The sequence below is a fragment of the Camarhynchus parvulus genome, unplaced genomic scaffold (assembly GCF_901933205.1).
Source record: "Camarhynchus parvulus unplaced genomic scaffold, STF_HiC, whole genome shotgun sequence".
NCBI classification, from domain to species: domain Eukaryota; kingdom Metazoa; phylum Chordata; class Aves; order Passeriformes; family Thraupidae; genus Camarhynchus; species Camarhynchus parvulus.
The window spans coordinates 104,079-117,994 of record NW_022148644.1 but is presented as its reverse complement, the minus strand read 5'-3'; the positions used below and the strand labels follow the sequence as shown (position 1 = coordinate 117,994).

The following is a 13,916-nucleotide window of genomic DNA, read 5'->3' as shown; positions in this document are numbered from 1 at the left end:
GGTTTGGGATTTATGGGGTTTGGGATTTACGGGGTTTGGGTTTGGGATTTATGGGGTTTGGGATTTATGGGGTTTGGGGAGTTTGGGATTTATGGGGTTTGGGATTTATGGGGTTTGGGATTTATGGGGTTTGGGAGTTACAGGGTTTGGGATTTATGGGGTTTGGGATTTATGGGGTTTGGGATTTACAGGGTTTGGGATTTATGGGGTTTGGGATTTATGAGGTTTCGGGTTTGGGATTTGGGATTTATGGGGTTTGGGATTTATGGGGTTTGGGATTTATGGGGTTTGGGAGTTACAGGGTTTGGGATTTATGGGGTTTGGGATTTATGGGGTTTGGGATTTATGGGGTTTGGGATTTATGAGGTTTCGGGTTTGGGATTTGGGATTTATGGGGTTTGGGATTTATGGGGTTTGGGATTTACGAGGTTTCGGGTTTGGGATTTATGGGGTTTGGGATTTATGGGGTTTGGGATTTATGAGGTTTCAGGTTTGGGATTTGGGATTTATGGGAGTTTGGGATTTATGGGAGTTTGGGACTGGTATTTGGGGTTTTGGAGATTTGGATTTGGAGGTTTGGGATTTGGGATTTTGGAAGCCCCCAACTCTTGAGATCCTTTCACCCTTCAAATACACTGCTGCGTTCCGTGGATAGACCAGATCCCAAATCCCCAAAACCCCCAAAACATCCCAGAAAAATTCGCGAAAAAGCCGCGAATTTGCGAAAAATTCCCAAAAATTCCCTAAAAATTCCCCAAAAATTCCCCAAAATTCCCAAAATTCCAGGAATTATTTAACCCTTAAAATCCTTTAACCTTTCAACTACACCGATGCTAAAATGTCCCAGAAATTGCCCAAATAATCCCTACAAAATCACCAAAAAATCCCCAAAAATTCAGCAAAATTGACGAAAAAGACCCCAAAAAATCGCTAAAAAATTCCCCAAAAATTCCCCAAAAATTCCAGGAATTCACTAAAATCCCACGAATCATTTAACCCTTGAGATCCTTTAACCCTTCAAATACACCACATCCCAAAATCCCCAAAACCTCCAAAAAATCCCAGAAAAATTCGCAAAAAAGCCGCGAATTAGCAAAAAATTCCCAAAAATTCCCTAAAAATTCCCCAAAAATTCCCAAAATTCCAGGAATTATTTAACCCTTAAAATCCTTTAACCTTTCAACTACACCAATGCTAAAATGTCCCAGAAATTGCCAAAAAAATCCCTAAAAATCCCCAAAAAATCGCGAAAAATCCCCAAAAATTCAAAAACCCAAAAATTCCCAAAAATTCCCCAAAAATCCCCAAAAATCCCTAAAAAATTCCCAAAAAATTCCCAAAAATTCCCACCCAGGAAATTTAACCCTTGAGATCCTAACCTTCAAACACCAGATCCCAAAACCCCAAAAACCCCCAAAAATTCCCAAAAATTCCCAAAAAATTCCCAACAAAAATTCCCAAAATCCCAGGAATCATTTAACCCTTGAAATCCTTTAACCCTTCAAGTACACCAATGCCAAAATGCCCCAGAAAGCCCCCAAAAAATCCCGAAAAATTCAGCAAAATTGCCAAAATCCCGAAAAATTCCCAAAAAATTCCCAAAAAAATTCCCCAAAATTCCAGGAATTATTTAACCCTTGAAATCCTTTAACCCTTTAAGTACACCAATGCTAAAATGTCCCAGAAATTGCCAAAAAAATCCCTAAAAAAATCCCCAAAAATTCAGCAAAATTGACGAAAAATCCCCAAAAAATCCCCAAAAAATCCCCAAAAATTCCCAAAATTCCAGGAATTATTTAACCCTTGAAATCCTTTAACCCTTTAACTACACCAATGCTAAAATGTCCCAGAAATTGCCAAAAAAATCCCTAAAAAATCCCCAAAAAATTCAGCAAAATTGACGAAAAATCCCCAAAAAATCCCTAAAAAATTCCCCAAAAATTCCCAAAATTCCAGGAATTCTCACCCCCTGCTCGTCCAGCTTGAGGAGCTGCTCGGGGACCTTGGGGGTGGCCAGGGCCAGGCGCAGGCAGTGGATGTTGAGCTCGGGCAGGACGAATTCCAGCAGCTCGCGCAGGGGGATCCCGCGCACGGAGCCGGCCTTGGCCGTGCTGGGGACGGCGTCCTCGAGGATGGAGCCACGGAGGGTGACGAGCTGGAAAAGAGGAAAAATTTAGGGAAAAATGAAGGGGAATTAGGGGAAATTTGGAAATTAGCAATTTTGGGGAGGTTTAGAGGGGTTTTGGTAAAAAAATTGGAGGGTTTTGGGTAAAAATTTGAGGATTTGGGACCAAAAATGGAGGGGATTTGATCCTAAAATGGTGGGAATTTGACACCAAAATTGAGAGATTTGAGCCCAAAATTGTAGGAAATTTTATCCCAAAACTGTGGGAATTTTATCCCAAAATAGTGGGAAAATTTATCCTAAAATTGTAGGAAAATTTATCCTAAAACTGAGGGATTTTATCCTAAAATTGTGGGAAATTTATTCCTAAAATTGAGGGATATTGATCCCCAAATTCCTGAATTTGACCCTAAAATTGAGGGAAATTTATCCCTAAAATTGAGGAATTTTAGCCCAAAATCCAGGGATTTGACTTCAAAGTTAAGAGAATTTTATCCCAAAATCCAGGGGGTTTAATCCTAAAATTGAGGGATTTGAGCCCAAATTTGAGGGAATTTGACACCAAAATTGAGGGGATTTTAGCCTAAAATGGAGCGGAATTTAATCCTAAAATTGTAAGAATTTTAGTCCAAAATTTAGGGGATTGGACCCCAAAATGGTGAGAATTTGATTCCCAAAATCCACAGAATTTAATCCTAAAATTGTGGGGATTTTACTCTTAAAATTGTGGGGATTTGATCCCAGAGTCATCAGCTGGGGAAGGGAAGAAATGGGGGAAATTTGGGATAGAAGAATTTTGGGGAGGTTTAGAGGGGTTTTGGTAAAAAAATTGGAGGGTTTGGGGTAAAAATTTGAGGATTTGGGACCAAAAATGGAGGGGATTTGATCCTAAAATGGTGGGAATTTGACACCAAAATTGAGAGATTTGAGCCCAAAATGGAGGAAATTTTATCCCAAAATTGTGGGAAATTTATCCTAAAACTGTGGGAAATTTATCCCTAAAATTGAGGGATATTGATCCCCAAATTCCTGAATTTGACCCTAAAATTGTGGGAAATTTATCCTAAAATTGAGGGATTTGACCCCAAAATTGTGGGGAATTTATCCCAAAACTAAGGAATTTTATACCGAAATTCAGGGATCTGACCTCGAAATGGAGGGAATTTAATCCCAAAACTCCAGTTATTTGACCCCCCAAAATTGTGGGAAATATATCCAAAAATTGTGAGAATGTGATCCCCAAATTCATGAATTTGAGCCTGAAATTGTAGGAATTTTATCCTAAAACTGAGGGAATTTTGGCCTGAAATTGTGGCAAATTTATCCTGAAATTTGGGGCTATTTTTGGGGTGATTTTTGGGGGTTTTTGGGACCTGGCTGGTGCGGAAGATGAGGCGGTGCTGGAACTGGGGGCCCAAAACCATGAAAAAAATTGGAATTTTGATGATGAAAAAACTTCAGTTTTGGGGATAAAAAAATTGAGTTTTGTGGATGAAAACCTGAAATTTAAATGATAAAAAATTGGAATTTTAAGGACAAAACCTGGAATTTAAATGATGAAAAATTCAATTTTCAAGGACGGAATTTTCCCGATTTTCTCCAATTTTAGGGGATTTTTTGGGAATTTTCTGGGGATTTTTGGGGGATATTTTGAGGGATTTTTGGGGATATTTTTGGGGATATTTTGGGGGGTATTTTGGGGGGTATTTTGACGATTTGGGGGGATTTTTGGGGGACTTTTTGGGGAATTTTTGGGGCATTTTTTTGGGAATTTTTGGGGATTTTTTTTGAATTTTGGGGAATTTTTGGGGGAATTTTTTGGGAAATTTTGGGAATTTTTGGGGAATTTTGGGGGGATATTTTGAGGGATTTTGGGGGATATTTTGGGAATTTTGGGGGATTTTTTGGGGAATTTTGGGGGAATTTTGGGGGGATTTTGGGCAAATTTTTTGGGAATTTTGGGGAAATTTTGGGGAAATTTGGGGAATTTTTTGGGAATTTTTGGGGGATTTTTGGGGGAATTTTTGCAAATTTTTGGGCGAAATTTTGAGGATTTTGGGGGGACTTTTTGGGGAATTTTTGGGGAATTTTTTGGGAATTTTTTGGGAATTTTTGGGGCATTTTTGGGAATTTTTTGGGGCATTTTTGGGGGAATTTTTGGGGGATTTTGGGGGATTTTTTGAGGATTTTGGGGGGATTTTTGGGGAATTTTTGGGAATTTTGGGGGATTTTTTGGGAATTTTGGGGGATTTTGGGGGGAATTTTTGGGGAAATTTTGGGAATTTTTTGGGGCATTTTTGGGGGATTTTTTAGGAATTTTAGGGGGATTTTTGTGGAATTTTTTGGGAATTTTTTGGGAATTTTTTGGGAATTTTTTGGGAATTTTTTGGGAATTTTTGAGGGATTTTTTTGGGAATTTTTGAGGGATTTTTGGGCGATTTTTGGGGAATTTTTTGGGGATATTTTTGGGCTATTTTGAGGGATTTTTGGGGCAATTTTTGGGGTGATTTGGGGCGGATTTGGGACCTGGCTGGTGCGGAAGATGAGGCGGTGCTGGAACTGGGGGCCGTGCTCCGAGGGCTCCTCCAGGCGCTCGCGCCGGACGCTCACGGCCACCGGGCCCAGCTTCTCGTCCAACCCGAAATAATTGGAGTGTTCTGGGGGAAAAAGGGGGAAAAATGGGAAAAATGAGAAAAATTGGGAGTAATTGGGGTTGGGGAGGGAAAAAATGGGGGGGAAATGGGGAAAAATCAGAATTTGGGGGGGAAAATGGGGAAAAAAGGGGGAAAATGGGAGAAAATTTGAGAGAAAAATGGGGGAAAGGAGGAGAAAAAATGGGGAAAAATGGGAGGAAAAAGGGAGGGAAAATGGGAGGAAAAAGGGGGAGAAAAATGGGGGAAATGGGCAAAAAAGGGGGAGAAAATGGGGGGGGGAAATGGGAGAATTTTTTTGGGAAAATGGGAGAAATTTTGGGGGGAAAATGGGGGGAAAATGGGAGAAAATTGGGAGAAAATGATGGGAGAAAATGGGGGGGGAAAGGGAAAAAAATGGGAGAAAAATGGGAGGAAAAATGGGGGAAAAATGGGGAAATGGGCAAAAAAGGGGGAGGGAATGGGGGGGAAAATGGGAGAATTTTTTGGGGAAAATGGGAGAAATTTTTGGGGGAAAATGGGAGAAAATTGGGAGAAAATAATGGGGGGAAATGGGGGGAAAATGGGTGGAAAATGAGGAAAAATTGGAGAAAAATGGGAAGAAAATGGGGATAAAAGGGGGAAAATGGGGATTTGGGGGGAATGGGGAAAAAGGGGGAAATGGGGAAAATGGGAATTTTGGGGAGGAAAATGGGAAAATGGAGAGAAATGGGGAAAAACTGGGAAAAATGGGGGTTTGGAGGAAAATGGGGAAATGGGGGAAAAACGGGAATTTTGGGGGGAATGGAGGAAAAATGGGGGGAAAATGGGAATAAATGGGGGGAAATGGGAATTTTGGGAAAAATTGGGAGTTGGAGAGGGAAAAAATGGGGATTTTGAGGGTGGGGAATGGGAATTTGGGGAAGGAAGTGGGGAAAAGGGGAAAATGGGAATTTGGGGGAAAATGGGGAAAAATGGGGGTGAAATTGGGAAAAAATTGGGGGGGAAATGGGGATTAGAGAGGGAAAAATGGGAATTTGGGGGGAAATGGGGAGAAAAGGGGGAAAATGGGGGAAAAATGGGGATTTTGGGGAGGAAAATGGGGAAAATGAGAAAAATTGGGGATTAGAGAGGGAAAAATGGGGATTTGGGGGAAAATGGGAATTTTGGGGAGGAAAATGGGGAAAATGAGAAAAATTGGGGATTAGAGAGGGAAAAATGGGGATTTGGGGGAAAATGGGAATTTTGGGGAGGGAAATGGGAATAAATGGGGGAAATGTGGGAAAATGGGGAAAAAAGGGGGAAAATGGGGGGAAAATGGGGAAAAATGTGGGGAAAATTGGGAAAAGGGAATTTTTGGGGAGGAAAATGGGGAAAATTGAGGGACAATGAGCGAAAATGGGGGGAAAAATGGGACTTTTTTGGGGGGAAAACGGGAAAAATGGAAAATTGGAGGGAAGTGGGAATTGGAGAGGGGGAATGGGGGAAAACCTCCCCCCAAAAAATTCCCCAAAAATTCCAAATTTCATCACCTTTGCCATGGAAATAGTCCCGGTAGTAGGTGGCTCCCAGGTCCGCGTGCTCCACGCTGTAACTCCGAACCCTCTCGGGATTCCTTTGCTCCTCCTTAGGAAACTCCAAAACGGAAACTCCGGCGTTGGACACCTTCAAAAAACTCCCAGATTCCAGCAAAATTCCAGAAGGAGGAGGAGGAGGAGAAGATGAAGACGACGACGATGACGAAGAAGAAGAAAAGGCAGATTTGGAAAAACTGACGTCGCGTTCGCCTCGGCCACCGCCGATCTCGTTGCGGAAATGAGGGCAGCTCAACAATAAATCGTTGCTGGTGTTGTCGCCTAAATCCTGCTCCAGGTTTTCCTTGGAATTTAAATTTTCCATGCTGGAGAAGTTGGGGTCGGATCCGGCCGAAGCGGCGGAAGCTCCCGTGGTCGTGTTGCGCCGCTGAGTCCCCGCGGCGGCGCCGACGGAAACGGCCTCGAACAAAACGCTCTGAACGTCGAAGTGAGCGAAACTTTTGCGCCAAATCCAAGATTTCGGAGCTTCGGGGAGTTTGGGATCTTCGGGATCTTTGGGGTTGAGGAGTTTTTTGAAGATGGAATCGTCGGGTTTTAAACAACGGCGCCGTTTTTCTTTGTGGGGTTGGGGTTGCTCGGGGTTTTGGGGGTTTGGGGGTTTTTTAGTTCGGAATTCGTTGAGCATTTCGAAAAAGCTTTGTTCCGGAATTCCTTGGATGTCGATGGAGGAGGTGCTGCCGTATTCCCGGAATAATCCGAGGAATTCCCCGGAATTCCCGCGGATTTCCGGGATTTCTTCGGGGTCGCATTCGCTCAAAGTGACCTCGCTGCTGCTTCTTTGTCTCAACGGAATTCCTAAAAATCCTTCTTGGAATTCCAAATCTTTCAAATGAGGGATCAACCTTCGATGGAAAGGTTTGAAAGACGACTGAGAAGGCGGGAGGAAGTTCCGTGAGTTTCCGGAATATTCTTTGGAGCGCGGAGGCCACTCGGCCACGCGGGCGCGGACGCCCATCTTGGGCACCGGGGGGATTTCGGAACGTTGGGAATTCATCATCCCAACAGAAAAGTTGGGATTTAGGAGATCCAGGAGATCCAGGAGGTCCAGAAGGTTGAGAAGATCCAGGAGGTGCAGGAGGTTCAGAAGATCCAGGAGGTCAAGGAGATCCACGAGGTCCTGGAGGTCTGGGAAGTGCAGGAGATCCAAGAGGTCCAAAGATCCAGGAGGTCCAGGAGGTTGAGAAGATCCAGGAGATCCAGGAGGTCCAAGAGGTGCAGGAGGTCCAGAGATCCAGGAGGTTGAGAAGATCCTGGAGGTCCAGAAGTTCTGGGAGGTCCAGGAGGATTCAGAAGATCCAGGAGGTGCAGGAGGTGCAGAAGATCCAGGAGGTTCAGAAGGTCCTGGAGGTGCAGAAGGTTCAGAAGATCCACGAGGTCCAAGAAGTGCAGGAGGTCCCAGAGGTCCTGGAGGTCTGGGAGGTCCAGGAGGTGCAGAAGGTTCAGAAGATCCAGGAGGTCAAGGAGGTTCAGAAGATCGAGGAGGTGCAGAGATCCAGAAGGTCCAGAAGGTTCAGAAGATCCAGAAGGTCCAGGAGGTCAAGGAGGTTCAGAAGATCGAGAAGGTCCAGAGATCCAGAAGGTCCAGGAGGTCCAGGAGGTCCAGGAGGTTCAGAAGACCGAGAAGGTCCAGAGATCCAGAAGGTCCAGAAGGTCCAGGAGGTTCAGAAGATCGAGGAGGTGCAGAGATCCAGAAGATGCAGGAGGTGCAGAAGGTTCAGAAGATCCAGGAGGTTCAGAAGATCCAGAAGGTCCAGGAGGTGCAGAAGGTTCAGAAGATCGAGGAGGTCCAGGAGGTTCAGAAGATCGAGGAGGTCCAGAGATCCAGAAGATCCAGGAGGTTCAGAAGATCCAGAAGATCCAGAAGGTCCAGGAGGTCCAGAAGATCCAGAAGGTCCAGGAGGTCAAGGAGGTTCAGAAGATCGAGGAGGTGCAGAGATCCAGAAGATCCAGGAGGTGCAGAAGGTTCAGAAGATCCAGGAGGTTCAGAAGATCCAGGAGGTTCAGAAGATCCAGAAGGTCCAGAAGGTGCAGAAGGTTCAGAAGATCCAGAAGGTCCAGGATGTCAAGGAGGTTCAGAAGATTGAGGAGGTGCAGAGGTCCAGAAGGTCCAGGAGGTCATGGCAGGAGGACACCAGGAGAAGACAGGAATCGGCGGCGGCGGCGCATGGTGGGAGGGCTGGGGTGGAAAGAGAGAAAATTTCAGGATTTTACCCCAAAAATTGTTGGGATTTTAGCCCAAAATTGAGGGAATTTTAGCCCAAAAATTGTCGGGATTTTATCCTGAAAATTGAGGGAATTTTAGCCCAAAAATTGTCGGGATTTTATCCTGAAAATTGAGGGACTTTTAGCTCAAAAATTGAGGGATTTGACAGCAAAATTGAGGGAATTTTAGCCCAAAAATTGAGGGATTTAATCCAGAAAATAGAGGGAATTTTAGCCAAAAAAAATGAGGGATTTTATCCAAAATTGTAGGAATTTTATCCCAAAAATGGAGGGATTTCAGCCCCAAATTGTAAGGATTTTAGCCCAAAATAGAGGGAATTTTAGCCAAAAAAAATTGAGGGATTTTATCCCAAAATTGTAGAGACTTCAGCCCCAAATTGAGGGATCTTATCCAAAAAATTGAGGGAATTTTTGCTCAAAAATTGAAGGATTTTAGCCTGAAAATTGAGGGATTTGAGCCCAAAATTGCAGGAATTTTATCCCAAAAATTGCTGGATTTTCTCCCAAAATTGTGGGGATTTTATCCTGAAAATTGAGGGAATTTTAGCCAAAAATTGAGGGATTTGACGCCAAAATTGAGGGATTTTATCCTGAAAATTGAGAGATTTCATCCGAAATTTGCAGGAATTTTATCTTGTAAATTGAGGGATTTTTATGCAAAAATTGAGGGATTTTAGCCCCAAAATTGTGGGAATTTTAGCCCAAAAAATTAAGGCAATTTTAGCCCCAAAATCATCAATGTTATCCAAAAAATGGAGGGATTTTATCTCAAAATTGTGGGATTTTATAAAAAAAAAATTGAGGGAATTTTATGCCAATATTGAGGGATTTTAACTCAAAATTACAGGAATTTTATCCCAAAAATTTTGGGATTTTATTCCAAAATTGAGGGATTTTAGCTCAAAGTTTGAGGGAATTTATCTTGAAAATTTTAGGCAAAAATTGAAGGATTTTATCCCAAAAATTAAGAGAATTTCAGGCTGAAATGGAGGGAATTTTAGCCAAAACATTGTGGTATTTTAGCCCAAAATTGTGGGATTTTATCCTGAAAATTGAGGGATTATATCCCAAAATTCAGGAATTTTATATAAAAAATTTGAGGGATTTTATCCTGAAATTTGAGGGAATTTTATCCAAAAATTGAGGGATTTGAACCCAAAATTGCAGGAATTTTATCAAAAAAATTGAGGGAATTTCAGCCAAAAATTAAGGGATTTAATCCCAAAAAATTGAGGGATTTTAGCCCAAAATTGAGGGTATTTTACCCCAAAATTCATGAATGTTACCCAAAAAAATGAGGGAATTTTACCCCGAAATTCGAGGAATTTTATCCTGAAAATTGAGACATTTGACACCAAAATTGAGAGATTTTATCCCAAATTTTAAGGGATTGTGACACCAAAATTGCGGGAATTTTAGCCAAAAATCAGTATTTTCAGCTCAAAATCCAACCCTAAATCCCCTCAGGGACCCCAAATTCCCACAAAATCCCAATTTTTTCCCTCAAAATTCAACCCTAAATCCCTTCAGGAACCCCAAACCACCTCAGGGATCCCAAACCCCCGAAAATCACAATTTTTTCCTCAAAATCCAATCTTAAATCCCTTCAGGGACCCTAAATCCCCTCAGGAACCCCAAATTCCCATAAAATCAAAATTTTCCCACAAAATCCAGCCCTAAATCCCCTGAGGGACCCCAAATTCCACAAAAATCTCAATTTCCCCTCAAAATCCAACCCTAAATCTCCTCAGGAACCCCAAAACCTCGTCAGGAACCTCAAATTCCCATAAAAATCTCAATTTTTCCCCAAAAATCCAACACTAAATCCCCTCATGAATCCCAAATCCCCTCAGAAACCCCAAATTCCCCTAAAATCACAATTTTCCCCAAAAATCCAACACTAAATCCCCTCAGAAACCCCAAAACCCCTCACGGACCCACATTCCCCCAAAATCACAATTTTCCCCTCAAAATCCAACCCTAAATCCCCTCAGAAACCCCAAATTCCCACAAAATCACAAATTTTCCCCTCAAAATCCAACACTAAATCCCCTCAGGAACCCCAAATCCCCTCAGAGACCCCAAATTCCACCAAAATCACAATTTTTCCCTCAAAATTTAATCCTAAATCCCCTCAGGAACCCCAAAACCCCTCACGGACCCACATTCCCCCAAAATCACAAATTTTCCCCTCAAAATCCAACCCTAAATCCCCTCAGGGACCCCAAATTCCCCTAAAATCACAATTTTTTCCTCAAAATTCAACTCTAAATCCCTTCAGGAGCCCCAAACCACCTCAGGGATCCCAAACCCCCGAAAATCACAATTTTTTCCTCAAAATCCAATCTTAAATCCCTTCAGGGACCCTAAATCCCCTCAGGAACCCCAAATTCCCATAAAATCAAAATTTTCCCACAAAATCCAACCCTAAATCCCCTCAGGAACCCCAAATTCCCACAAAATCCCAATTTCCCCTCAAAATCCAACCCTAAATCTCCTCAGGAACCCCAAAACCTCGTCAGGAACCTCAAATTCCCATAAAAACTCAATTTTTCCCCAAAAATCCAACACTAAATCCCCTCATGAATCCCAAATCCCCTCAGAAACCCCAAATTCCCCTAAAATCACAATTTTCCCCAAAAATCCAACACTAAATCCCCTCAGAAACCCCAAAACCCCTCACGGACCCACATTCCCCCAAAATCACAATTTTCCCCTCAAAATCCAACCCTAAATCGCCTCAGAAACCCCAAATTCCCACAAAATCACAAATTTTCCCCTCAAAATCCAACACTAAATCCCCTCAGGAACCCCAAATCCCCTCAGAGACCCCAAATTCCCACAAAATCACAATTTTTCCCTCAAAATTTAATCCTAAATCCCCTCAGGAACCCCAAAACCCCTCACGGACCCACATTCCCCCAAAATCACAAATTTTCCCCTCAAAATCCAACACTAAATCCCCTCAGGGACCCCAAATTCCCCCAAAATCACAAATTTTCCCCTCAAAATCCAACCCTAAATCCCCTCAGAAACCCCAAATTCCCACAAAATCACAAATTTTCCCTTCAAAATCCAACACTAAATCCCCTCAGGAACCCCAAATCCCTTCAGAGACCCCAAATTCCACCAAAATCACAATTTTTCCCTCAAAATTCAATCCTAAATCCCCTCAGGAACCCCAAAACCCCGACAGGAACCTCAAATTCCCATAAAAATCTCAATTTTCCCCAAAAATCCAACACTAAATCCCCTCATGAATCCCAAATCCCCTCAGAAACCCCGAATTCCCACAAAATCCCATTTTCCCACAAAATTCAACCCTAAATCCCCTCAGGAACCCCAAATTCCCACAAAAATCCCAATTTTTCCCCTCAAAATCCAACCCCGGAGCCCTCAGGGACCCCAAACTCCCCCCAAAAATCCAAATTTTTCTCTCCAAACACCCCGTGAACCCCTCAAAAATCTCAAATCCTTTCTAAATCACCGTTTTCCCCTCACAAACCCCTGAAAAAGCTGAAATTTGCCCCTAAATTCGCATTTTTCCCCTCACAACATCCCGTGAACCCCTCAGGGACCCCCGAATCCGTCACTCAAAGGTTCCTTAAATCCCCCCAGTCTCAAAACACAACTCCAAAAGCCCTCAGGGACCCCAAATTCTCCCACAAAATCACAATTTTCCCCTCAAAATCCAACCCTAAATCCCCTCAGAAACCCTAAATCCCCTCAGGATCCCCAAATTCCCACAAAAATCCCAATTTTCCCCTCAAAATCCAACTCCAAACCACTCAGGAACCCCAAACCGTTCAAAAAATACAATTTTTTTTTCTCTAAACACCCCATGAACCCCTCAAAAATCTCAAATCCTTTCTAAATCACCGTTTTCCCCTCACAAACCCCTGAAAAAGCTGAAATTTGCCCCTAAATTCGCATTTTTCCCCTCACAACATCCCGTGAACCCCTCAGGGACCCCCGAATCCGTCACTCAAAGGTTCCCTAAATCCTCCCAGTCTCAAAACACAACCCCAAAAGCCCTCAGGGACCCCAAATTCTCCCACAAAATCACAATTTTCCCCTCAAAATCCAACCCTAAATCCCCTCAGAAACGCTAAATCCCCTCAGGATCCCCAAATTCCCACAAAAATCACAATTTTCCCCTCAAAATCCAACCCCGGAGCCCTCAGGGACCCCAAACTCCCACCAAAAATCCAAATTTTTCTCTCCAAACACCCTGGGAACACCTCAAAAATCTCAAATCCTTTCTAAATCACCGTTTTCCCCTCACAAACCCCTGATGAAGCTGAAATTTGCCCAAAAATCACAATTTTCTTCTCACAACACCCCGTGAACCCCTCAGGGACCCCCGAATCCGTCACTCAAAGGTTCCTTAAATCTCCCCCCAGCTCAAAACAACCCCAGAGCCCCTCAGGGACTTTAAAATCCCCTCAAAAACCCCCCAAAAAATCTCAATTTTCTCCTCAAAACAACCCCTCAGAGCCCCTCCCCTCCCTCAGGGCTTGCCCCCCTCAGAACTACAACTCCCGGCAGCGCCCGCCGGGCACCGGGAAAAAACCCCGGGGGGATTCCCGACGGTTCCGGGGGCTCCCAACGACGCCGCCCTCCCCTTTTTTAAAGGCCTAAAAAAAAATCTTTCTTAAAACCGGGCCTTACCGGAGAACGGCGGAAGCGGCGGAAGCGCCGGCGGCAGCAGCGAATTTCCCCCCCCCCTCCCGCCGCCCCCGCGCCCGGCGGGGGTCTGAGGGCTGAGGGGGAATGGGGGGCGCTTGTCACTCACCGGCGGCGCGAGCGCTGCGGCCAATGTGGGGGCGCGGCGGAAGCGGCGCGAGCGCCCCGGCCAATGAAGGGGGGCGGCGCGAGCGCACCGGCCAATGAGACAACCCCCCCCCTTCCCTCTCCGCCGGTCCTGGCGGAAAGGCCCGAGCGCGACCCGAGTGAGGCCGAAGTGAGGGGGCGGGGCTTAGGGAAAGGCGGGAAGACCTCCGGGCCGCCAGGGGGCGCTGCGGGTTCGGGCGTGAGGGGGGAGCGTCTTAAAGGGGCAGGACGCTTTTTTTGTGAGGGGGATCCCCCCCCAAATTGGGAATTCCACGTCCCAAACTCGGATTTCCCTCCCCAAACTGGGATTTCCCCACCCAAACTGGGATTTCCCCCCAAACTGGGATTTCCCTCCCCAAACTGGGATTCCCCCCGCAAACTGGGATTCCCTTCCCCAAACTGGGATTCCTCCCCCAAACTGCGATTTCCCCCCCCCCAAACTGGGATTTCCCCCTCAAACTGGGATTTCCCCCCCAAACTGGGATTCCCTTCCCAAACTGGGATTTCCCC

At 44.4% G+C, this 13,916-nt stretch overlaps 1 protein-coding gene across 2 annotated transcripts; it reads right to left on the bottom strand.

Annotated features, from left to right (window-relative positions):
- Positions 1-1,873: 1,873 nt before the first annotated feature.
- Positions 1,874-13,442, bottom strand: LOC115917002 (signal-induced proliferation-associated 1-like protein 3). 2 transcript variants are annotated; one of them, XM_030970734.1, is made up of 4 exons: positions 13,245-13,442; positions 6,288-8,526; positions 4,652-4,782; positions 1,874-2,155 (listed from the first exon to the last, which is right to left on the bottom strand). In XM_030970734.1, the coding sequence occupies exons 2-4, from the start codon at positions 7,345-7,347 to the stop codon at positions 1,889-1,891; spliced, it is 1,458 nt and encodes a 485-aa protein (XP_030826594.1). In that variant the 5' UTR covers positions 7,348-8,526; positions 13,245-13,442; the 3' UTR covers positions 1,874-1,888. The 2 variants fall into 2 exon arrangements, with proteins under 2 accessions (XP_030826594.1, XP_030826595.1); XM_030970735.1 differs by having other exon boundaries at positions 13,369-13,426.
- Positions 13,443-13,916: the final 474 nt, after the last annotated feature.

Excerpts from the sequence above, each read along its gene's own strand:
- LOC115917002 (XM_030970734.1), bottom strand. The coding sequence starts at position 7,347 with ATGATGAATTCCCAACGTTCCGAAATCCCCCCGGTGCCCAAGATGGGC. Across the intron at positions 4,783-6,287 it reads GGACTATTTCCATGGCAAAG|AACACTCCAATTATTTCGGG; the intron begins GTGATGAAATTT and ends TTTTTCCCCCAG. Across the intron at positions 2,156-4,651 it reads TCATCTTCCGCACCAGCCAG|CTCGTCACCCTCCGTGGCTC; the intron begins GTCCCAAATCCG and ends CCTCTTTTCCAG.